We start from the raw sequence: 24,923 nt of genomic DNA, 5'->3' as shown, positions 1-24,923 counted from the left end.
AAAACCCATTTGACCAAGGTCCTATACAGTCCAATTTGCTTCATTTGAAGCAAACCTTATTTTTTACCAAGCACACGTTTCGTCAAAGGCTTAGAGATAAGCAATTACCTCATAACTCTTTCCCAACTCTAACCTCCTGCTACTAGGGGTGTGTGATTATCTTCACAAACTGGCTGAGCCTGGAACATACCTGCTTGGTCAGTTCCTGAAGCCCAAAGGACCTAACGAATTCTCCCATTCTGTGTATGGTCTTGGTATTTGACTATGCATGTGCACTGGATGAAAGCACTTTTCCTTACTGTTGTTTGTTGTTTAGGCTTTTTAAGACAGGGCTTCTCTGTGTAACCCTGGCTGTCCTAGAACTTGCTCTGTACACCAGACTATCCTCAAACTCAGAGATGTGCCTGTCTTTCCCAACTCTCTGAGTACTGGAATTAAAGGTGTGAGCCACTAAGCCTGGCACAAAAGAAATTTTCTCTGAAAGGCTCAGCTTATACAAGTAGTTCTCTCTTTAATGTTTTGTATTTGTAAACTTTAAAAGCTCTTTTTATTTTTCAGCTGGATCTTGGATTTTTTTTCCCCCTACAAGCCAAAATTCATCGCCTTTCAATGGAGCTCCTCACTATTCCTGGAAATTTGAATTCTCTGGGAACTGTTGTTTCAGCAACATGCCAAAAGGAAGGGCACCAGTATCTTTAGAATATCTTCTCCCCTGGCAAAGCAGTTATAAAAGGAATGCTGTGAGGCAGCGTATATTTTGACAGCCATTTAAAACCTAAGGTTTCACAAAGAGCTCAGGATAATGCATCCAATAATCATGCTGCCAGAAGAGAAAGACTGAAGCCTGGTGCCAGACCACAGGAGGAGCTTGCCTTCCCAAAAAGTAATTGTCACACAGTTCTGATAACTTATGGGAACACCTTGCAAGAAAAGACCAGACCAAAGACAAAGTTGACTCAGCGATGGGCAAGACAACACCCCAATCAGCACAGTTTAATTATGCAAAGCTTTTGTCCTCCACTTAAATTTCATCCCCTGTATCCTGAAAACTGCTCTGTAAGTCACTAGACCCCTTATCTGTTTCTCTTCCCATTGTGGCCACACTCAACAAATCTCTTCTATACTTTTCACACAATTACTTGTTTCTTTGAAATATTGAGGATGGGTACCTGAACTTAGCTTACTGTGGCTGAGGGTGTTCAGGCTCATACCTTAAAACTCTGGGAACACTGTGAGAAACAACTGGCCTAGTATAAATAAAATTTATAACATTAAACAGAGCCTGGACACAAGTCAGTTAATATTAGCTATTTCACTATGTAAGAAGAAAAGTTTAGTTTCCTATTAAAATCCTAAGAAATAAGCATTCTCAGGAAATTTTAGGGTAGAGAACATTTTTTTATAGATAGGTAGCCCACAAAATTGTAGGGCAGGAAAGCAAACTTCCCTTAAATTTTGTACAAGAAAGGGAGCCAAGATGTTGGATGGTGCCAACTCCCAAGGTAGCACTGCATCACTACAGCACCTTCAGCAGAGATGTTGGTTGCTAGGTGAATGTGCTGAATATACTATTCCTGGTTAAGTCCTACTAGCACAACCAGGCATGCTCTATCTTTCCACGGTATATTCTGTAGGAAGACACACAAGAAGGTTCTAAGTGCTTGTATGTCAACAACAATATCCCCACACACACCCTGCCCCTTCTCTTGCACACTGTTCTGCCACTGAAAAAGGCCAAAGAAAAGTATGTCCCATAGAGGTAACATGTTCTCTACAGCCAATCTCAACTTTTTGTGTTTTATATATTTTAATAGCCATAAAACACATATCACTGCTGGGTGGTGGGAACACATGCCTTTAATCCCAGCACTCAGAAAGCAGAGGCAGGTGGATCTGAGTTTGAGGCCAGTCTGGTCTACAGAGTGAGTTCCAGGACAGCTGGGGCTATACAGAGAAACCCTATCTCAAAAAACCAAAACAAAAATAACAAAACCCACATACTACAATACATGCAATTTAACTATCAGAGTGGCTTTACTTTCTCTCTGATTGTTTTAATTATGACATTTAGTCTGTTTAGTTTTTTAATCTAGGTGATGGCAATTCCACCATACATACAAATTACACAGAGGTCAAAGGAGCATGCATTCTCCTTGAACTCAAGATTTTTTCAACTCCCTACCATGATGGCCAAGGGATGTATTATTTTGCTTTTCACTGGGTAGTGTCTTCAGGTTAGGAATACTCCTCCTTACTGAACTAGCAGCTTCCCAAACATTACTCGGCCACTTCTTCCCTTGGTGCCTCCAGTCAGGAGATGGTGGGCAGTACTGTACAACCTGGGGGAAGAGTTTCAGAGCCGGCTGACATCAACAGTGGTTGCGGCAGCTGTCTGGGTCTGACCTTGCTCCCTATGTCAGTCATCCTTCCAAACACCTGAAGCAACTTAAGTTGAAAAAATGTTTGCCATAAATCTAACTAGTGGCAGTTTTTCTAGTACTTGCTTATTTGAATAGTGGATGTCATTTCATGCAATCTATGTTCAATTTTATTTCTTAATATTCAATGACATTAAAAAAGATGTCCCTTGAAATAATTCTTTCTGCCAAGTAATTCTAATGTAGAAATGCAATAAAACTGAGCAACTGCTTTGGGCATAAATTCAGATCATCCCCAACTCTTTTCAATAAAACTGTGCTTGCCCCCGTCTCAAGAAAAGGGTCTATGTTCTGTTCTGTTCACTGAAGAACACCATGCAGACTAACGCAAGGATAACAGTAAAATTAGATGGTAGTCTGGCATATATTTCATACACCTGTGAAAACAAAAACATAAAGGCCCAGTTTATATTGGGTGTTAAGCTTCCTTTTTTTAAACCAAGAATAGAGGCTTGCTACCAAGAACCATTTAACTGACTGTAAAACCAGATGCATTAACATTAACGCAACATTTCAAATTTATTCACGTTCTAAAATTCTGATACTTGAAAATAATTGTGAGCTGCCATGTGGTGAAAATCTCATTTATCTGGTTTGTTTTTCAATAGGGTTTCTTTTTTCTTTTTTTTTTTTTTTTTTTTTTGGAGCTGAGGATTGAACCCCCAGCCTTGCGCCACTGAGCTAAATCCTCAACCTAAAACTTTTTTTTTTTTTTTTTTTTTTTTTTTTTTTTTGCCAGAGCTAAGGATCGAGCCCAGGGCCTTGTGCTTGCCAGGCAAGCACTCTACCGCTGAGCTAAATCTCCAACCCCTGAAAATAATTGTAAAATACTTCCCCATTAAATAAAAGGGGTAATGGGACATTAAATAACTGACTGAAAGTAACCAACACTGTCCTTTAGGGGTCTTGACTTTAATTACATTATTTAAGTTCAAAAGGAATACCCTCATGCGTTATGAGTAAATTCTCAGAATACCAGTGTGGTGATTATAGAAATCACACTGAAAAAGACAAGAGCAAACAAGATAGTTATCTCATATCCAGATTCATTTCATTCTCAGCATGGAAGCTGGGAGTCAATTCCAAGGTTTTGTACATCCTAGACAAATGTTCTACTACTAAGCTATATGTCTGGCTTTTGGTTTTATGAGACAGGATCTTACTATGTAGCTCAGATTTGCCTTGAACTCAACAATCTTCCTGCCTCTATCTCCCATACGGTGGGATTATACATATGTGCCATCAAACCTGATCTACTCTCAATTCTTCTACCCTAAAATAACACTGCTGATGAGTAAGAGAACTCACTTTTTAATTTCTTACTTGGATACCACAGAGGAAGTCTTCAAATTTCATTGTATGTGTTAATAATTTTAGTTTTATATTTAATCTAGTATATAATTTCTATGTCCTGCAAGATTACTGTCTAAGAACAATCATGGCATGTATGCATTTATCTTTAATCAACAACTCTTTACTCATTTATTCAACAAACATTTAATTGTAATCATAATCATGCTAAGTGGTATATTAGATTCAGATTTTAAAAATCTGAGAGACAACAGAAGGCAAACAATTAAAACTGAAGGGAGTTTTGAAGCAAACAGCACTCAGAATTTTGTTGAGAGGAGTCAGGAAACACTCCTAACAGCAATCCTAGGGACAACACTTACCTTAAAAATAAGTGTAGAAGGATTAAGAAGGTGCAAGCAAATAAGGTGTGTGTGTGTGTGTGTGTGTGTGTATAAAATTTTAGAGAGCTCACTACTCCTATAGCTAAAAACATGAAAGGTCAGAGAAATTAGAAAACCAAAGTTCACTGCAATTGCAATTTCCATGGGTAATGGAAACACTAAAGTGAATGTGATTGGCTCCTCCTAATGAACTTTGAATGCAGAGGAAGAAAAGCCGATTTTAATTCAGTTCAATAAAGTTGGCATTATAATGAAAAACAAAACAAAACAAAACACAGAGCCAAATATGGTTGGAGAGGCAGAAAGGAAGGCCTTACATTATACAAGTATACTAAAAATTCTATCCCATAGGCAACAGAGAGGTGCTGGAAGATTCTGAAATGGGAAGCCACAATTATAGGAGTACATGTGATTGATGCAAAGTTACAAACCCTAAGTGAGTTCCAAGTAGCCCTTACCTTTCCTCCAGCCAAGCAAACCCACAGCCACAGAAAGAAGTTTTAGCCAATGCCTACCAATGTGATTGTTTCCCCTAGCTTGGTAAATGGAATACTTACAAATCTTTTTTTGTTTTGTTTTGTTTTTTTGTTTTTTGTTTTGCGAGATAGGGTTTCTCTGTAGCTTTGGAGCCTGTCCTGGACTAGCTCTGTAGACCAGGCTAGCCTCAAACTCACAGAGATCCACCTGCCTCTGCTTCTCAAGTACTGGGATTACAGGCGTGTGCTGCTGCCACCACCACCCGGCTACAAATCTTTTATTAAGAAGGAAATGAAAAATTTAGTGACATTTTCTAAAATTCCCTGTATTTACAGAGTTTGCAAGAAGTTATATTTAAATTTTAAGACTTTCTTTTAAAAATCTAATTAAAAAAAAAAAAAAAAAAAACTAACCATGAACTTGAGATCTAGTATACCTAACCTTAAATACAATTGGCCTGCCTATAAGGTGAACAAACTGGAATATCAATTTGACAAAAATTTACATATAAGCTTAAAATGACAGGTTATAAATACAAAACCTTAAAAGGTAGAATATAAAACTACCTATATAATATGTATAATATAATACATACTACATTTTGACAAACAGAATAAAATGAAATTAAAAATAACAATGTAAGAGTCATGTTTGTTGCTTCCAATGGGGATGATTCAAATTTGTTACACTTAGTTTTGGTGTTTGTTTTCCAAGAAAGATTTTTAATAACTACTCTCACTATTTAGCTCTGCTATCAAAACACAGAACAACTGATTCTTTGGCCTCAGAAAATCGGTTAAGATTCCCACTGTGAAAATCTGTCTCATTCCTCACTGATAAAGGCAAATTCAATAAACTGAAAGGGTTCAAAGTCAAAGAACACAGAAAGCAAGTCACATAAATAATGTTTGTGACTCTATTCCCCTCAGTGCTTCTCAGAAAAGGCTGGGGTGTAGCTCAGTGGGATGGTACTTGCCTAGGTGGGTTCCATCACAGAAAGAAAACACAATGAAAAAGGTCTCTGGAAAACAGTGCTTTCCCCACAGGGCTTAAGTTTAGAATCATTTAAAAACAATGAGTCAACAAGCATATCAACAAGAGAGAAGAAACCTGTCTGCTCACCAGGGGGTCACAGTCTAAAAGACAGAAAGAATGACTACCAATGGTTACCAGTAACAGTAACTCCTCTGGAAAAGGTAGACACACGCACAAGATAAACAAAGAGGAGAGACAGAATGAGAAGAGGTAGGGTAAACTTCCTTAAGAGGATTTGGTCTTAAATGAGCTGTAGGATGGAAAAGAACTTTTGAATACGCATGCTAAGAAAATGTAAAGTACAGGAAATGTAGGTCATTTCCAGTACTCCCTGGACACCATGAGGGGAAGAGCAATAGGAAATGACACTACAGATTAAGGCATGGCCCAGTCACAAAGAATGTCATATATCCATTCTACTTTGGAATTCTATCTGCACTGTCATCAATTGTAAGATACAGCATTACTATGTGGATCCTACAGCCTCATGATCGAGTCCTACTATTAAATTGTTCACTAGTCATACTTTAAGTGTAAGATAATTAGCCACACATTCAGGGGACAGCAAAAAAAAGTCCTTTGTATTTCTCCGTTTACTTAGATGGAAGGAGAGGGGCAGTAATCCTCTGAGAACTGATCTTTGAGCCAGCTGGTTTGTAATCTGAATTAAAGCTAATAGAATAGACCAAAACCAAGAGATTGAAACAAACAAGCAACTGTTTTCAAGTAGCCTTAGGTTGGCAGTACCCTGCTGTCTCTCAGAAGTACGCGAGTATTCTCTTCACAATGAACGGCAAATGAAGACAAAAACTCATTTCAAAGATGAAAAACCAAAGGTGGACATCTTAGGATCAACAAAAACAATCATCACTCCTAAGTACGGTGATGTCTCAGGATTACCTAGGGGACTTTACTAAAATTTGCAGCACTGGGAGGACGTGGTCCAAGGGTACAGTAGCTGCCAGGCATTGACAAAGCCCCAGATCTAAATCCCTAGTGCTGTCAAAATAATACATCTCTAGTCCGCATACCCAAGGATACTCAGAGAGGTAAGTACTTTGGCAGGAATTCCCCAAGTAGAGCCCTGAAATCTCTAGCTTAACAAGTAACCCAACACCTAAGACATGTTGACAATTCTGACAAGATATGAAGGCACTGACACCAGTGTGCACAATGTTAGCAATAAGGAACAGTAGGATTTTAATCAAGAACTTGACTGGATCAGACTGGAAAGTTTGTAAGACCACTGTGGTGCAAAGCAAACTTCAGAGAGCAGACAGAATAGTGTAAAGATGGAAAACAGAGCGTAGTCAATGTCATAGTAGGAAATCATCAAAATAATATTGAGGTCCAAGATAATGGCCATTTACGTACTGACAGTGAGAACAAAACAAGAGCAGTAAAAACATTAGAATTACAGTTTATAAAACTTAAATGAAGCTGGGCGGCAGTGGCGCACACCTTTAATCCCAGCACTCGGGAGGCAGAGCCAGATGGATCTCTGTGAGTTCGAGGCCAGCCTGGTCTATGGAGTGAGTTCCAGGACAAGCACCAAAACTACACAGAGAAACCCTGTCTCAAGAAACCAAACAAAACCAAACCGAAAAACTTAAATGAAAGATGTTATTTTGAATTTTCTAAAGATACAGCCCTAATAGTGAGCATTATAGACATTCGCCTTTTAAAAATAAATCTTATGAGTATTGTAGCCCACCATCTTTTTAGCTGTATAATAAACTGTGCTCTATAAAATCTTATGCTATATAAACATTACAGGGTCCAAATATTATTAAAACTCTAAGTGATCTTCAAACTCAAATGAAAATATAAACAGATTTAAATCTCTAACGTTTAATATTCTATTAATCAGAGTTTTAATGAACTGAAAGCTTAAAATCTCAGACAATATAAAAGATTTTCAGTGACTGATAATTTAAAATTACAAACAGAAAACGGTCAATGAGCAAACTTAACATTACAAACAGAAAACAGTCAATTAGCAAACTTACGCTGAATGTGAATGAACTGTTTGGGCTGTTTAAACTCCCCTTTGTACAAGCGATTGTAATAGTTGACGTTGCTCTCTGCCTCGGGAACTGGAATGACCATGCTCTCTTTTTTTTCTCTAAATACTTGCTGTGCTGAAATAGCTCGCTGTAAGTGATGTTCCTGGAAAATGTAAAAGTAGGCAACATAAGTTGTGTTGGTAATAGGAACTCATGCATAATTCCATTTAAAAGTTATTTGGTTAATTAATTGCAAAGAAAAAAAATCAATTACAAATAGTTCCCCTTTGCTAAATCACAGGGTTTTTTTCTGCATACCCAAGAAAGCATTACCATCATTTTCTTATAATAACTGTGGTTTATGATCAGTATCACAACTTTATAACAATTTTAATAGATTTAAAAAGACAAACCCATATACATGTTTATAACCTAGAATTAATATTTCCATTATAAGTCTGTACCTTGCTTGTTAAGTAAATTGTATTTGTCACCACCACTAGATCAAGAAAAAAATATTCGAGTCACAGGAAGTAAGTTTGTATTAAATTTTAAATATCGTCTACACTTGAAACTTAATCAGTAAAACATTTTGAATTATTAAAGAATGAAGATGAAATTATGTCCAACAAATAGTATTATAACCATGGCAGGAAATAGTGAATAAATATTAAACAAATATACACAGGCCCTAATCACTTCTTATCAACAGCCTCCAAAATGTCCTCCTATGCTTATTCCCTTTCTAGCAGCTTTACCTTTTAGAAGGTAAATACATTATTGTCACTCCCACAAAGATCCCCATCATATCAGTGTAAAGGTTAAAATTCCTCAATGACACCTCAACCTCTCTCTCATCTTTTGCTCTAGCTATAATGTTTTTTCCTGTTTTCAAGTAGTATTCAAATAGTCTACTTTTGAAATTCTTTAGTTTCATCTATCAGGGAGGCTTCCTAGGACTTCTTCATTTAGAACAGACCTTGCCCATCAAATCTTGCAAAGCTTTGTTTTTTTTCTTCATTCCACTTAGTTACATATGATACATTAAAAAAAAAAAATCTCATTTGTCCATCTACCAGCTAAGCATAAGCATGCTCTTAGGGAACAGCTATTTCTGCTCCTTCTGTAAACATTTACTTCTACAACTTGTACAAAACAGTAACAACACATAAAAGCTGTTAAATATATATTTAATATATTATACCTCCTAGATTCCTAATATTTCAGAGAATGCAAAAATGTATTGTCAACAAAGAAACTGAGGTATATGCTTAGTAACTTGTCAAGGTCACATAATTCTAAGTGACAAAGCAGATATGAACTTGGCTATATATTTGCAAAGCCAAATTCTTAATACTATCACTTTATAGCATTTTAATTTTTGAAGTCCTACAGAATCTAAGAAATTAGATATTAACTTCACTCAAGTCTTTGATGTAGGGTGTCCCAGCCCCAGGCACAGTCACAACCACAGCCCCACAATGGGCAAGATAACTATAAATGGGACCCAACACAAAATCATAACCTTACTTAAAACATTACGAGATTTTGATCATTTTTTATAATTCAATTGAGTGGTTCTCAACCACAAACTCTGTAGATTAAATACCATTATAGTGTCATGCAAAATAAATGTTATAGTCTCACAATTTGTACGTATACATGGCTTCAGTTTGAAGGTGGTGCTCATCTTTCTAGTGTCGCATTCCAAGTACAATCCCATTTACACCATCAGATAGTATATGTGCTCTTGGTGCCTTGGTAATCGAAATGCAGCAATTATCAATACTATTTTAGCCTGCATTACAAACAATAGGTGTTTAATGTTATTCAAAAGGCAGGTAAGTGCTTACATTTGATTATTAAGGTACTTCCACACCTTGGTCATGCCTCAAGCATCAGCTGCACTCTGTAAGTTGGCAACTCATTTGAGCTGCATTGGCAGCTGAGGTGTGGAAAGGCTCAAATCTTGCTTTTTTGCTTTTCTGTCAATTAATCCTCATAATAAAAGTAAATATAGCCCCGTAGCTACTTTTTTAAAGTTCTAGTATGGCTTCTGCAACAACTGAGAAGAAAACAAAAGGAAAGTGTCCAAAAGGAAACTTACAGATGAAAAGGATTACTCATCAAAAAGTAGCAGATGACTAATATGTCAAAGCACATAGGAAGGCACTGTACTTTAGGGAATTTGTCCAAGTTTTTGAAAACTATGATTTGAAGAGAACATTACATGCAAAAGAATGTTGCCAAATTTAGTGAGTATCAAAGACTATCATAAGGACAAATGTGAGAGCTGAAAAAAAATAACTCGCATTATACTATAGAAGCAAGTTATGTGATAACATACTTAAAAGAAAAAAAAAGCCATTTACTCTGATAGTGGACTTACTAAACAGTTTGAAAAGTGTGGGAGAAATAATATGCCCTGAAAAAATAGGAAGGTGTTTCTAAAGTCAGTCTCAAGTCCAGAGCTGCTAATCGTAGATTCCATATTTGGGTGATGATGACAACACTGATGGTACAAATATAGCTTGGGCTACTATCACTTTTATGAGAGGTACTGATTATGAACACGACACAACTAAATCCAGAGATTAATACAAAACAGGAAAGTATGCTAAAGCAATTTTCTTTGTTCACTGTCAAAATTATGGTACAGTTAATGATGGTGCCCTGGTGATGGGAAGCAAAGAGAGGGACCTGCAAAATTAATAGATCAAAATGCAACTGGCATCCAAAAACTCATGCTTAATGAAATATCACTGCATAGCAAATCAAGAAAATTTATGTGGAGCTGGAGAGATGGCTAAGCAGTTAAGAGCACCTTACTGCTTTTGCAGAACACCATGGTTCAGTTCCCAGCACCTACAACGTAGCTCACAACTGTCTGTAACCTCTGGAACCAGAATTATAAATGACTATGAGCCACCATATGCATGCTGAGCATGGAATCCAGGTCCTCTGCAAGAGCAACGAGTATTCCTAACCACTGAGCTATTTCTCCAGCCCTTACCGAGTCATCTTTCTTTTTTCCGTTGTTTTGTTTTGTTTTGTTTTGTTTTGTTTGTTGTTGTTTGGTTGTTTGGTTTGGTTTAATTTGGTTTTTTGAGACAGGGTATCTCTGTGTAGCCCTGGCTGGCCTCAAACTCAAGAGATCTACCTGTCTTTGCCTCCCAAGTGTTGCACCACCACCGCCCAGTGTCATTTGTTTCTTAATACAATGTCAAATACTCTGCTAGCTTTGTTTAAAAAACACTTCCAAAACTAAAAAGTGTATTTTTAAAATCATAATTAAAAATTTTAAATAAAAAAATATCAGAAAATACCGAATGGAGAGAGAATGTTATCCAATAAACATTTCAGTAACATATATATGTATTTTTATCAATCACAGCACACTTTTAAAGAATTCCAATACCCGAAATGTTCGTGTAAGGTTTTACTACTTACAATGAAATTAAACCATAGCCTTCAAGAGATTTGGAGGTTCTCAAATAGTAACATAAATAGCTGTTCTTCCCTGCAGTATCTTATCTTCCACAATGAACAAACAATATCCTACTTCTAAGTGACAATGTCTGTAGGATCCATGTTTAAAACAGCACATCTGAAGTGAAATCTAACCAGGTACTTTTAAACCTCCCCAGTACTGGGTAATCAAACTCTAGGTTCTATGAATCATCCTCAGCCTTCTAAGTTCTCTTTTCTTTAAAGTTCTTTTTATCCTTTCTCAGATTCATACACCTTTCTATTATAAGCCCCTCAGACTTACAAGCTTTTGTTTCTTTATTTATTGCTATCATGTTCACAGAGCTTCTATATCATATTGGAATAAAGGAAGGCAGGTTACCTACCACCTATTACGGTCTCAGTTTCTGAGCTTCATAAACATTTGTCTTCTCAAGTAGCCCAACCTCTAGAGCCTGTCCCTAAACATCCTCCCCAGAATCACTACTCCGACCATTTCCTCTGCATCCTTCTACCTACATTTACCTCTTAAAATCCTGGCCCTTTCCTGAAGACAACTTCTCCTTTCCAGTCTCGATTACACACGTATCTGCAGATAACTGTCTGTTATCAACAGTTTGTTCCTCAATTTTAAGAAAAGCTTCAGTTTCTCAACCTCTCCACTTTCCTATCAGACTCATTCATCACCTTCATTCTTTACCCAGCTCTGGAATACACACACAACTGAGACTGCTCCTCTTCTCTCCAGTGCCTTCCATTCTTCTGCTATGTGAAAGCACTGATCAGTTTAAGGTAAGTATCGTATGACCTTAACTTCTATTTAAACTTTTCACACACATTCAAACATTCATACACACAGCGCACACACATACACATGCAAAAAATTGGGCTTCAAGACACAGAAGTGTACTACACTAATACAAGTGGAGATCAGATGATAAAATAGCTAAATTTAAAAGGTACTGTCAGTCATCCTTTCAACAAGTTTAAGTGCACCTGTTAGTGCACTGATTATTATCTTGTCACTCAAAATTTGAAAGTGAATGAGCACAGTCTCTGCTAAGAAGATTAGTTGGTAGAGGTGACTCAGGTATACAATCCTGTTTGAACCTGACAAGTATGTCCCTCTCAATAGTCAAAGGACTATTTCGGGACAACAGGAAAAGATGCCCAAAGAATACAAACTCTAATGTGAGACTCTTAGTAAGAGCGACAATTTGACAAAGCAAAAGAAGAGATAACTCAGGCAGCAAAAACAACATGAACACAATGGATGAAGGCCCAGCCTAGCAACAAGACAGGGATTGAAGACAGCTTTAGTTTGCACACTTTCAACTCACTTACTTTTCTTTACAGGATAGGATCCCAAGCTCACCAATTACATTTTCTCATATATTAGTAACTAATACTATGCTATACATTTAAAATACATTACTGGTAGAATTTTGAGTCAACTAAACAATTAACTAAACAGTATATTCTAGCTCTTAGAGATCATCCACAATCACAAAATCACAATAATCTTGAGATTCAAGAAACAAGTGATTTGTTCTTAGATAAATGACAAGCATATTAGAGAATCAAATTTCAGGACTCTGGTTGCAATGTTGTTTGACTATTCCAAAAAAATCTTCACAGGATAAGGACTTTTATTAAAGTAGAGTTGAGAAGCCATGTTCTTATAATACTAACAATTTGCAAATTGGGGAGTAATAAGAGAAATCTAGGTTGAATGGCAGCATGTTTTAAAATCTGGATTCTTCTACTATAAATGTCACTTTCTTCCAAGTATAAAACATTTTGAAGTATTAATATTATCAAGTTTTAAAGTATTAAAATTATCAAAACACTTTGAGACAAGGAAGGGTTCATGTTAATTCATAAAAATTAAGACATTTATTTAATTTGGTGAACAAAGGGCCTCCTGCCTGAAATCCCTTATTTACTAATCTATTTACTGTTCTAAATGAAAAAATTTAAAGTAAATCAGAAATTATTTTATTAGCAGAGTTGGCAGATGACAAAGCTGCAGCCAGAAATTGAAAAACAAGACTACAACATTCTCTTATTTTAACTTAGAGACCAAATTTGTCTCTAAAAATAAATGCTTAGCTATGATTCCCTTCATCAGATCTTGAGGCAGTCTCTCAAAAAGAAGGCAGGACAGCTGGAGAGAAGACTCGGTTAAATTTAAGAGCACTGGGAGCTCTCGCAGAAGACCTGGGTGGGTTCTCAGCACCCACCTGGAACAAGACTTCCACGTAGATTGTGCTGTAGAGCGTGCGCATACACATACAGGAAAAACACTTGTACACAAAATAAATCGTCAAAACCTTTTTAACCATCAGAACAGCAATAACTGGGGTTCTAGGTCTGTGTTTCAGCTAATAACCATAACCAGATTTTAAATAGCAAGAGAGTACCTCCTGAAAGTAGGTACTCAAGTTTTGCTTTGTCTTTGGGGGCAGAAGAGTAAGAGATAATGCCAGGTTCTTGTCATATGCTGCATAACACTCTGAAGGGCATCCCTGGGGCCGTAGAGATGGCTCAGCAGGTAAAGGACTGACAACAGGCTTGATGACCTGAATTTCCTATCTGAGACCCACATAGCAGCAGAAAACCTGCTCCCAAAAGTTGTTCTCACCTCCACCAGCAGGCTGTGCAAGCCAGTATACCAACATATACACACCTCTCAATACACTGTAATCTCAAAAAACAAAACAAAACAAAACAATCAAACAAACAACCCCCCCCCCAAAAAAAAAACCCATACCTCTTGGGGTTGTGCTCAGACAGTAAAGCACCAGCCTATCATACCAAGGCACCTCCTCACCCAGGTACTACCCAACAGGTCTGCCATCTCATCAGGAGGCTTAGAAGTTCAAGGTCATCCATGCCTGAGCTAGCTACATGAAACCCTGTTTCAAATCTATCACCACAAGGGAAAAGTTTTAAAAGGCTGGTGAGATAGCTCAGTAAGTTACAGAGCTTTCCACCAAACCTGAGGACCTGACTTTGATCCCCAGAATCCACATAAAGAAAACCGATTAAGTTATCCTCTGATCTCCACAGAGTATCATGTAATGGTACACACACCCTAAATACACAATAACAATAAATGAAATTAAAAAATGAAACTAGCTATTACTATAATTACACCTAAATATTTTGTGTTTTCATAGAGATATTATATATTTTTCCTAGTAAACCATGGAATTATATATAAGCTATGAAAAACAAACAAATTAAATAATATGACGTTTAACCATACATAGTACCACAATTTTTTAATTTTTTTTTTCCCTTTGGGAAGGTGTGAGCTAAGGTTCTATGGCCATAGCCATTCAGTCAGAGATCAGGACTGAAATTTAAACCCCTCTGTTGAATCTTAAAATACTCACAGCCCAACTTGTTGGCTTTCAAATTTTACTTAATGAATGTAAAAAAGGCTGTACATAAAATCAAAGGTTATTTGTCATAATTTTAAAAGTCCATAGGCAACACCATCAAGGAAAAGCAATTGACAGGCCACTTACACTTTGCTACTATAATGTTACTAGTAGACAACAAAACACCTGTTCTTTTTTTTTGGTTTTTTGAGACAGGGTTTCCCTGTGTAGCTTTGCACCTTTCCTGGAACTCACTTGGTAGCCCAGGCTGGCCTTGAATTCACAGAGATCCGCCTGGATCTGCCTCCCAAGTGCTGGGATTAAAGGCGTGTGTGCCACCACCACCGCCCGGCCAAAACACCTTATAAACCACAAAGACAAAGGAAACAGATGATCAGCAGCAGACACTGAAGCAAAACTCTGGAAACTAAAATACTGATGCAGAAGACCACAGGACACAAATTCCTATAAAAGGGGATTAAAAACTGAGCCTACCTGACCTACAGAACACCAGATCATGGCAATTTTGAAATATTAGCAAGAGGAGCTAGAAGGAGAAAAGCCTTCATTAGAGACTAGCTCAGAGCTGAAAAGAAATGCCATTTCCAGCATTCCTTCAAGTCAGCACAGACAGATGAGTGCCGCTGGGGGCAAGTCCACAAGACGGCAGCATCTCCTTTCAGAGGTAAGAGGAGCAACACAAATCTAGCCTTCTCCCATGGAGATACCTGCCTGAAGGACTAGCATTCTGTGGTGCCTAGACCCCATAGAGAACAAAACGCATAGAAGCTTCTTGCAGCACCAGGGCATGCATCACTGGAGACAGACACCATCAGGTACCATCACACCTGCTATAATCAGAACAAAGAGCTCTGCTCAGGGCTTGTACTGATTTTGTTTGTGTTTTGTTCCAAACACAAGGTCTCGCTATTATGTAGCCCCTGGTTGCCACTCTGTGGACCAGGATGGGTTCAAACTCACAGAGATCTGCCTGCCTCTACCTACCAAGTGCTGGGATTAAAGATGCGCACCACCACATCCAACAGAGCTTGATTTTTGCAGAGAGGTAAGCAAAACATTTAAACAACACTCTGTCCATCTGGAAAAGTTTCCCATGTCTATCTGAGAACATTCACTTAATTAATACCCTTATATACCTGGGAACTATTAAGAAAACAGCTCAGCATCTTGTCACAAGAATGGGGAATCAGTAGTACATAAGACAGACACCATAGGGTGCACGCAACTTTGAGCACCTGGAAAAAGACACAAGCCTCGAGAAAGTTTTGGCAAGCCCTCAGAACTGCCAGGGGGACTGATTAATTAAGGTCTTCCCACACACACTAAGTCCCCAGAGGTGGCTGCTTTCTCAAATGATCAACTGACAGAAGGACAAAAAGGATAAAAAAAAATCTGGGAAGCATGGCCCAAGAAAGAACGGGGGAGGGGGAGTCAATGAATCAAGGAGAGAGGGAGAGACTGAAGAAACAGTAATTTACAAACTACCTAATGAAGAATTTTAAAGGCACTATCTTGGTGATTGATGCACTACAAGAGAATATACCTTTAGGCAAACAAATGAAATTAGGAAGACAAAGAATGAATCAAATGATAGTATCAGGGAAGTGATAAAAAATTACTATTAAAAAAGAATGAAAACTAATCCTAGTGACACACTTATAATCCCAATACATGGAGAAAAGGGGGAGTTCAAGGCCAGCCTATACTGCATATCAAAGTCTTATCTCAAATAAGAATTATAAAACATCATTATCATTAGCTTCAGCTGCTAGCTGATTACCCAGGAATGGGGAATTACAACAGAAGAACTGCCTCCATTAGACTGGCCTACAGGCATGCCTGTGGAGCTTTTTCTTGATTGCTACTTGAAGGCAGAAGACATAGGCCACTGTGGGAGGTACCACCCTAGGGAAGTTGGTCCTGTGTTTCATGAGGAAGACAGCTGAACAAGCCAGAAGCAGCCTGTAAGCAGCCATGTGTGGTCTCAGCTTAAGTTCCATCCTTGGCTTCCTTTAATGACTGAATGGAAAACACTTTCCCCAGCAAGTTGCTTTTGGCCAAAGTATTTCAAAGCAACAGAAAAAGTAAACTATAACAAACACCAAAAAGGACCTTGGAGCTTTAAGAGAAAAAAAAAAAATCTAAATTGAAAACTTTAAGACACTCAATAACAGACTTAACCAGAACAATCTATGAACTCAGAAGACAGGTCTCATGAAACTAATAGGAAAGAATGCAAAAAAAAGGCTGAAAATGAAAAACAAAACAAAACTAATCCTAATGGGACACAATCAAGTGGGAAATACTTATTTTAAAGGAAATTAATAAAGAAGCCGGAAAGAAAAGGCAACAAGAACCCTATGTGAAGAATGGCCAAAAAAACCAAAAACCAAAAAAAAAAAAAAAACTTCCCATATCTGATAAACTTTCAAGAGGTTCAAAGGACAAAGACAAGCCCACTGTGAGGCCGTTAACAGTCATAAGATTGCTGTGGAAAGCATATAACTTATTAAAGTACTCAAAACAGTTCACTGAATAAGAGATGTTGCATATTTTATAGACTATAAAAATTAAAATGTGTAAGTATTTTTTAAAAAATCTTTCAGTAAACCATCTATATTTAAGATTTCCCAGACAAGAACTTCCTCAACTTGACAGAAGACAAGCAACCATAGAAAATTCACCTGTAACATTACACTATGTGATCAAGGCCAGTACAAATCAAATACCTCCATCCTCACTATTTCTAGTCACCATTTTACTTGAGTTTCTATAGTGTAAATAAAAACATGCAGATTAAAAAATAGAATAGTCATCTTGCATGTAACCATCATGACTGGTGTTTACAGTGGTAATAATCATTATCAAAACACAGAACTCTACAGAAAATATATTGTGTTCAGTGTATTCTATAAACTTCAAGATCTAGAAAAAGAAATCTGTGAAGTGAACAAAACAAAGGGTAATATTGTGATATTACCTTAATAAACTTTAACAGTTAACTTATTATTTATGTAATTATTTATAACTAGAAATGACCTATTTAGAGTACTAGAGTAATTCTATTTTAGCAGTCCACATGATGGACTGTTACACTGCCATATAACACTTTTTGAAAAATTTAATTGAAAAGGTCTATGTAGCCACAGCTGGTCTGGAGCTTGCTATGTAGACTAGGATAGACTTGAATTTACCCAGATCCACCTGCCTCCCAAGTATACAACTGGCTTAATATAAGGACTTTTAAAAAATGATTATGGTGGGGTGATAGTGGCGCACGCCTTTAATCCCAGCACTCAGGAGGCAGAGCCAGGCAGATCTCTGTGAGTTCGAGGCCAGTCTGGTCTACAGAGCGAGATCCAGGACAGGCACCAAAGCTACCCAGAGAAACCCTGTCTTGAAAAAACAAACAAACAAAAAAGCAAACAAAAAATGATTATGCATTAAGTAGAAAAAGTAGGAACCCAAGTCACATCCCCAGGAGACTCTCAATAAGTAGTAATGTGAATACAATGAGAGATGGTAATATGCTTGGTTGAAGTATTAAAAAGACACACAGGAAAAAAAGAAAAGACCTGAAGGAAAATGTGTTCAAATACCATGCAATGTAATTGGTTCTTAATGTCCTCCTCTAAGTCCTTCAATATTTTCTACATTATCTCAAAGGGCAGGTGTTACTGATAGAAAATTATAACATGTCCACACGGTTGGGCTTGCCCAGCGGACCGCCTAATTATTTCTGGTTCAAAATAGCCATTTCCAGGTCAGAACATCTCGCGTGGCTTTACATGGTTGCATAAAGCGCGCGCACAGCCATGTAATCTACGCGCATGTGTGGAGTAGCCACATGCAGTCCTGTATGCATGCGCAGCCCACTTTAAAAAGCCAGCGCCATTTTACACAGGTCTCTCCTCTTCTTCTCTCCTCTTTTCTCCTCACTCACATGTGTGCTTCACACAGGCCTGTCACCTCTCCTCTTTAATAAAAACTCTTCTGTGGTCTTGTCGTGTTCGGGACGTGTTCCTCGCGGGGTAAGAGTGCCTAAATAACTAACATTGGTGCTGTGAGGGAATGAATGCTTCCAGGTGCTCTGCGCCTGAAAACCCAGGAACCGGGGACGAAAACTCTGTGCTGCACGGACCGGGGACTCTGCTCCGTTCTCGACAGATCACTGTCCATTAGCCTGGTCACACAAATCCGCATGCAACACCGCTGCTCTGATTGGTGAGTTTTCCCCTTTTCGGCTAGCGTAAACAGTTTCCTGAATCCATGAGAACAACCATTGAGTGTCCGGCTCCTCTCTGGTTATTCTTGAAACCGGGGGAACCCCCGGCCACGGTCTTCATTGGTTACGGTCGGCCCCTATCGCAGGCCCAAATTTCCGGCCTCCTCCCACGTCTGCATCTTGAGATATTTTTCACGATAGGACCACCACCGTCAGGTGCGTCCTGGGGCTGTGTGAAGCCGGCACGTTCTTCGAGTTAAGGGCTCCCTTGGAGTCCTTGCCTCTCACAGCAGGGGGGGGGGCACTTATCAGCTGATGAGCTGATAAGGCGGCTTGTGCCCGAGATCTGTCTGGCTCCGGATCACATTTGTTTTTGTTTTTTTTCTACCTCTCTGCTGCAGACATGGGAAATAAGGCTTCCAACCCAATCAGTCCTTCCTCTCCCTTAGGCTGTCTTCTTGCTTAAAGATTCCTAAGCTTATCCGTCTCTGTACTGAGAGATGGCCCAACTATGCTTTAAAAAATAACAAAAAAAAAATCCCAATCTTTTACGGGAGTTATCTAATTCTGGCCAGCGAACAGGCAAATGGAAAGAGTTGCTCTTTATCTTAGCTTTCTTTCTCTCAATGTTAAACTGTCTCTTCATTCTCTCCTGCTCATGTGCTCCTAGCTATGCCTAAACCAAAAGATTCTCTATCCCTATTTCTCTTTCTCTCTCAATAAAGCTCTAGAAAGGTAACCACGGCTTATGATTCTTCTGCCAACCAGCATGCACCCCTAGCTGGCTGCCATGGGTGGTGCCCAGCCATGAGAAGCACAGCTTTCCACTACTGATACCGCCACGATTTTTCACAGTGAACCTGCTGTTCTAATGGCTGAAATCTGAGCTATATGTTTGCAACGGACAATCCCTGGGGGTTGTCCTCAGGCTGTGCTGGCAACGGCAGGCACACTTTTGCTCCAGACAAGAAGGAGCAAAAATGCCGTCTGGGGCCTACCGGGTAGACCACTGCAGCAGTCGCAGCCCTTCCCATCCCTTGACGAAGAGAATGGCGAACTTGAGCTGATTCTTAGATTCCTCTCCATTCTTTGGGGACGCCCAAGATTGGAGTATGATCCCGGTTTGTTATTTTAATTTTTTATTTTTCTCTCGGCTACAGCTATGGGACAAAGGGGCAGATACATTTACCACCTACACTGGCAGACAGGGGTGGGTACTGGTAAACCTGGCCACATAACAGCATAAACCTGACCACATAACAGTGTGGCAGGTACTTCAGCCAGCGAATGGGAAAATAAGAGCTGCTTCATCTCCAAGCTTTCTGCTAAAGCTCTAAACCCTTTCTTTCCTTTCCCACTTCATCGTCTGCCACGTGTAACCTTTTCTGTCTGACTTCCACACCAGCAGTGGGCGGGCTCAAATGTGCGGGCTTGGGCGATTGATTTCTAAGACTCGACCTAACTCACCTTAACTCCACCCACTCATTCTCAAACTGCCTTGAGAACCACAGACGGGTCTAAAAGCAGCTGAGATCTAAACAATTAAGTTTACAATAATCAGGATGGCTCCTAAGCCAAAAAAGAAAAAGAAAATCAGCTTATAGCCTCAGGCAAGTCTTCCAAAGGACTGGTTTATAGTCTGCCTACTGGCAGATCTACCAAAAGCTGTCCCTAAGCCACCAATTGTCAGGAAAAATTTCAGGACACAGAGTAAAATCCGTCTCTTGTCCCTGGCTAAAAGTTAAGTATCTGGAGAGCAAGGCTCCTGACCCCCACGGGCAAAAGAGTCATCTGTGGCGTTTAAGGTGTGCCAAGGAAGAGATAAAAGCCCGAAAACAAAATTGCCAAATGCTGGCACTCGCTGACTCCCGAAAGCTGTTGCGTCCCTGTTTTAAGTGAAAAAGGCCATGGGCTAGCGAATGCCCTGCCCATCAACAGCCTTGTCCTTGTGCTGCCTAGAAAGACAACCAGTCAGCTGACTGCCCCCAGGCGCCAAGACGCATGGGTATAGCAAGCTAAGACCTCCAGCAAACCTAGGCTTGGCTACAGACACAGCAGGGAACCCAGAACTCAGCAGGGAAGCAATCAGTTTCTTTCCTTCTGGACACCAGAGCCATTGACTCAGTCCTGGGAGTTTTAGGATGTCACTTCTATTGTCGGAAACAGAGGACAGCCTTACTTACCTCACTAGATTTAATTGTACTTTCAGAGTTACTTAATGAGAAAGATTTCCAACTAAGATAAGAGCTCATTGTCTCATTTTAAAGTTACCGCCTGTGTTTCTCATTTGCATACAGACAGGGCCATGATCTTTGCCTTGACCCTAATTCAAAAAAATAAGTTCTTTTCCACTCTCAAGCTCAAGAGGACACCAGGATCCACTGCCTTGTCACCAATTCCAGAGGAATGAGGTATCACCCCTTCCTTTCCCAACTAGGGCCACACAGGGCCGGAGGCAAAAGGGACCATCAAAATATCCAGGCGGTAAGGATATAATAATCTATCACTGTTCAATACTCAGCAACTGATCACCTGTGTTTCCTAAATGCTAAACTAACAAAACAAACAGGTGCCTTAAATTAACCACCTGGAATAATGCTAGTCTCAGGTAAAAATTAAGCAGAGTACTAGAACATCACAGCCACCTTTTTAACATGTCTCCATCCAGACAGGCCAGATCCACCTCAGATAAATGTCAACTCCAAAAATAAAATAATAATGAGTCTTTTCTCTAAGCTTTTATGTCACCAGTATCTTGTCAGACAGAAGGTTCCCAGCCACACCATTAAGGACGGACAGCTGCAGGACAAGGCATGACAGAACTTCATCTCAGGACCTGCCATACCATGAAGGATGGACACAGCTGCAGGACTTCATCCCAGGATTTCAGGAGGCAGCTTCTCCATCTCCCCACAAGAACCAATCGATGTCCACCATTCAGCCTGAAGCAGTCTTTGAGGGAAATGGTGCCCCATACCCACCCATCCACATTTTTTCTTTTTTAAGAACAAATGAGTGGGAATGATAAAAATTATAACATGTCCACACGGTTGGGCTTGCCCAGCGAACCGCCTAATTATTTCCGGTTCAAAATAGCCATTTCCAGGTCAGAACATCTCGAGTGGCTAGGACTCGTGGCTTTACATGGTTGCGTAAAGCGCGCGCGCGCATGCAGCCATGTAATCTACGTGCATGTGTGGAGTAGCCACATGCGGTCCTGTACGCATGCACGGCCCACTCTTTAAAAAAGCCGGCGCCATTTTGCACAGGTCTCTCCTCCTCTTCTCTCCTCACTCACGTGTGTACTTCACACAGGCCTGTCACATTCTCTATCCTCTTTCAATAAAACTCTTCTGTGGTCTTGTCATGTTCAGAATGTCTTCTCGAAGGGTAAGATCGCCAAAATAACTAACAGTTAACAAAAACCAGTCAGCACCAAAGTTTCAAACTATTTACATGTATTTAGCAGTTTCTCTCAAAATCAAAGAAAGGAACAGATGGAAAAAGATAGACAAGAAAGAAAGAAAAACAAAAACTCTAGAAGTCATTTTCCTATTCTAATTAAACTTGCAGTTCTAGTACATTTAAATCTGATTTTCAGCCGAGCAGTGAATTAAAATTACCTTCAGATACAACTGGAACAAATTAATGTTACACAAAATGAGAAAGACATATATCACATTTTCTCTCAAAGAGGAGCAGAGAATAAAGTTAAATATGTGTGTGTACTTGTATGTGTTTGTAGTCAGAAAACTGGACAGGGAACCATGAGAAGACAGAGATTGGGGGGGAGGGGAGCACAGATTCAGAATCCTTAGCAAATTAACAGGGCAAAACCTAAAAGTACTGAACTATTTTTACAAGTACTTTAACTACATCCCCCCAACAAATGTTAAGAACATTCATGAGAATACAAAAAGATCTATCACCTAACAATAAAATTCAATGGGTAAGAATTTTAAAAGCACCAAATCTAGGGTTGCTGGGTGGTGGTGGCACACGCCTTTAATCCTAGCACTTGGAAGGCAGAGGCAAGTGGACCTCTCTGTGAGTTCGATGTCAGCCTAGTCTTCAGAACCAGGGCTATGCAGAGAAAATAGGTCTCAAAAACCCAAAAAGGAAGGAAGGGAGGGAAGGAAGGAGGGGGGAAGGAGGGAGGGAGGAAGGAGAGAGACAATAAATGTTGATGAGGATGTGAGAAAAGAGGAAACCTTATTCACAGCTAGTGGGAGTGCAAACTAGTACAACCATTATGGAAATCAGTAGAGAGGTCATTTAAAAAATTAAAATTAGGACCACCATATGACTCAGTTTATGTATCACCTGTGGTAATCTGAGTAAGAAATGTGCCCCCCCCCCCCTCCAGGCTCACATTATCTGACCACTTGGTCCCTAGTTGGTGGTGCTGTTTGGGGAGGATGTGGAATGTTTAGAGGGTAGAGCCTTGCTGGAAAACATACATGGGGGGTCAGGGGGGTGAGCTTTGAGAGTTCACAACCTCACCCACTTTCAGGTTCTGTTTTGTATTTGAACGTGTACTCTTTAAGTTTACTATTAAGGCCATATTGTTATGCCTCCCACACTATTAGGGACTCTACTTCTGGAATCATAAGGACAAAAAACCCTCTTCTTTCTGTAAATTGTCTTGGTCATGGTGTTTATCACAGCAACCGAAAAGTAACTAAGGCAGAAACTGGCACCAGAAGAGTGGGCTTTCGCTGTGAAAAATCTGACCATGTTATTTCCTGGAAGAGGACTTTGGAAATGTGGACTTAAGAAGTGGTTTGATGTTGTAAGTAAAACTTAAGCAGATGTTCCAAGAGGAGTCTGGAAGGTAGCAAGGCTGAGAGTAATTCTGATGGTATAAGTCCTGAAGAGGTTTCAGAGGGGAACAATATTAACAATTGGGGTAGAAGCCATTTATATGGTATTTTGGCAAAGAATCTGGCTGCCTTCTGTCCTTGTCCTAAGAACTTTTCTGAGGCAAAGTTAAAAATAATTTCTTTGGCAGATTCAAGAGAATATATGTTTAATCAGTGGTATGGTTATTACTGATAGCTCTCATGCAAATTTGTAATGAAATATAACAAGTGGGACAGAAAGAAATACAAATTGTACAGTTTGGAGAGAAAACGTGTAATAGGAAGCTTAACATTACAGCTGGAAGACAGGTGCAGAAAGAATGTAACATTAAGGAGACTGATGCCATTATGGAGAAGCCTGTTCTGCACTGGAACAAAGGGACGTGCATGGCAAGACCGCAGGCAGCTAAACTTCCAAGTTGTGAAAGGAAAAGGCCTAAGAGTTTTCAGCTCCCAGAAAATTACAGAACTAAAGCCCCTGCTAGTATGACCCAAGAGGACAAAAGTCCACCCCAAACTGGCAGTCAAGCTTGGCAGTGCCATCTATATGATATGGGATTGGAAGTATAAAAGATTAAAGAGTGAGGGAATCATGACTCTTTCTTCATGATTCCAGAGAGCTAAGGCCAGGCACCATGTGGGAGTGTGACAGGAGGTCCTGAAAATGCATTCATTGCATGAAGCCATGACAGTAAAACCTAGGTTGCAGGAGAGACTCCAGTATGTTGAAACACCAGAGCCATGAAATATCTGTCAAGGAGAGCTAACATATAGGGAGTTAAACCAGCCCTAGAGAGCTCAAGGACATAGTGAGTCCATGTCAAAAACTCATTTAAAAAAGATACACAGTATTTTAGCGAACATAATGCAAATTTAAATGGTCACTTACAAGAACTGAAGTGACACAAATTCTAAGATACAATGGAATTAAGTAAGAAATTGATTTTAAAAATCCCTATGAATTCAATAAATATTTAGAAACTAAACAACACTCTTCAACTATGGACCCAAGAAAAATAGCAAAGGAAAACCAGCAATTATTTTGAATTGAAAAACATGTGCCAGTGAGATGCTCAGAAGGTAAAAGCATTTGCTGCCAAGCCTGATGAGTTGCAACTGATCTTAACAGCGTTCACCTCCCAAGATCTACAAAGTAGAAGGTAATAACCAACTTCCACAAGTTGTCCTTTGACCTCTGCACTTGCTTGTGACTGTATACACACTCACACAAATGTAATAAAAAATTACATGAAAATATGTAAAATATAACAAAGCAACACTTATGAAGAAAAATTACACACCTGTAAG

The 24,923-nt window shown here is 39.2% G+C and overlaps 1 protein-coding gene across 2 annotated transcripts in view; it reads right to left on the bottom strand.

Annotated features, from left to right (window-relative positions):
• Epc2 (enhancer of polycomb homolog 2) overlaps positions 1–24,923 on the bottom strand; it is a 113,786-nt gene that overhangs the window by 65,830 nt on the left and 23,033 nt on the right. For both annotated transcript variants that reach the window (XM_036184865.1, XM_036184866.1), the window contains exon 2: positions 7,654–7,813. In XM_036184865.1, coding sequence (XP_036040758.1) covers positions 7,654–7,813 — 160 coding nt within the window. The remainder of the gene's footprint in view (positions 1–7,653; positions 7,814–24,923) is intronic.

Source organism: Onychomys torridus, chromosome 4, assembly GCF_903995425.1.
Source record: "Onychomys torridus chromosome 4, mOncTor1.1, whole genome shotgun sequence".
NCBI lineage: Eukaryota > Metazoa > Chordata > Mammalia > Rodentia > Cricetidae > Onychomys > Onychomys torridus.
The sequence above is the reverse complement of the archived record's forward strand: the minus strand, read 5'-3'. Positions and strand labels throughout refer to the sequence as shown.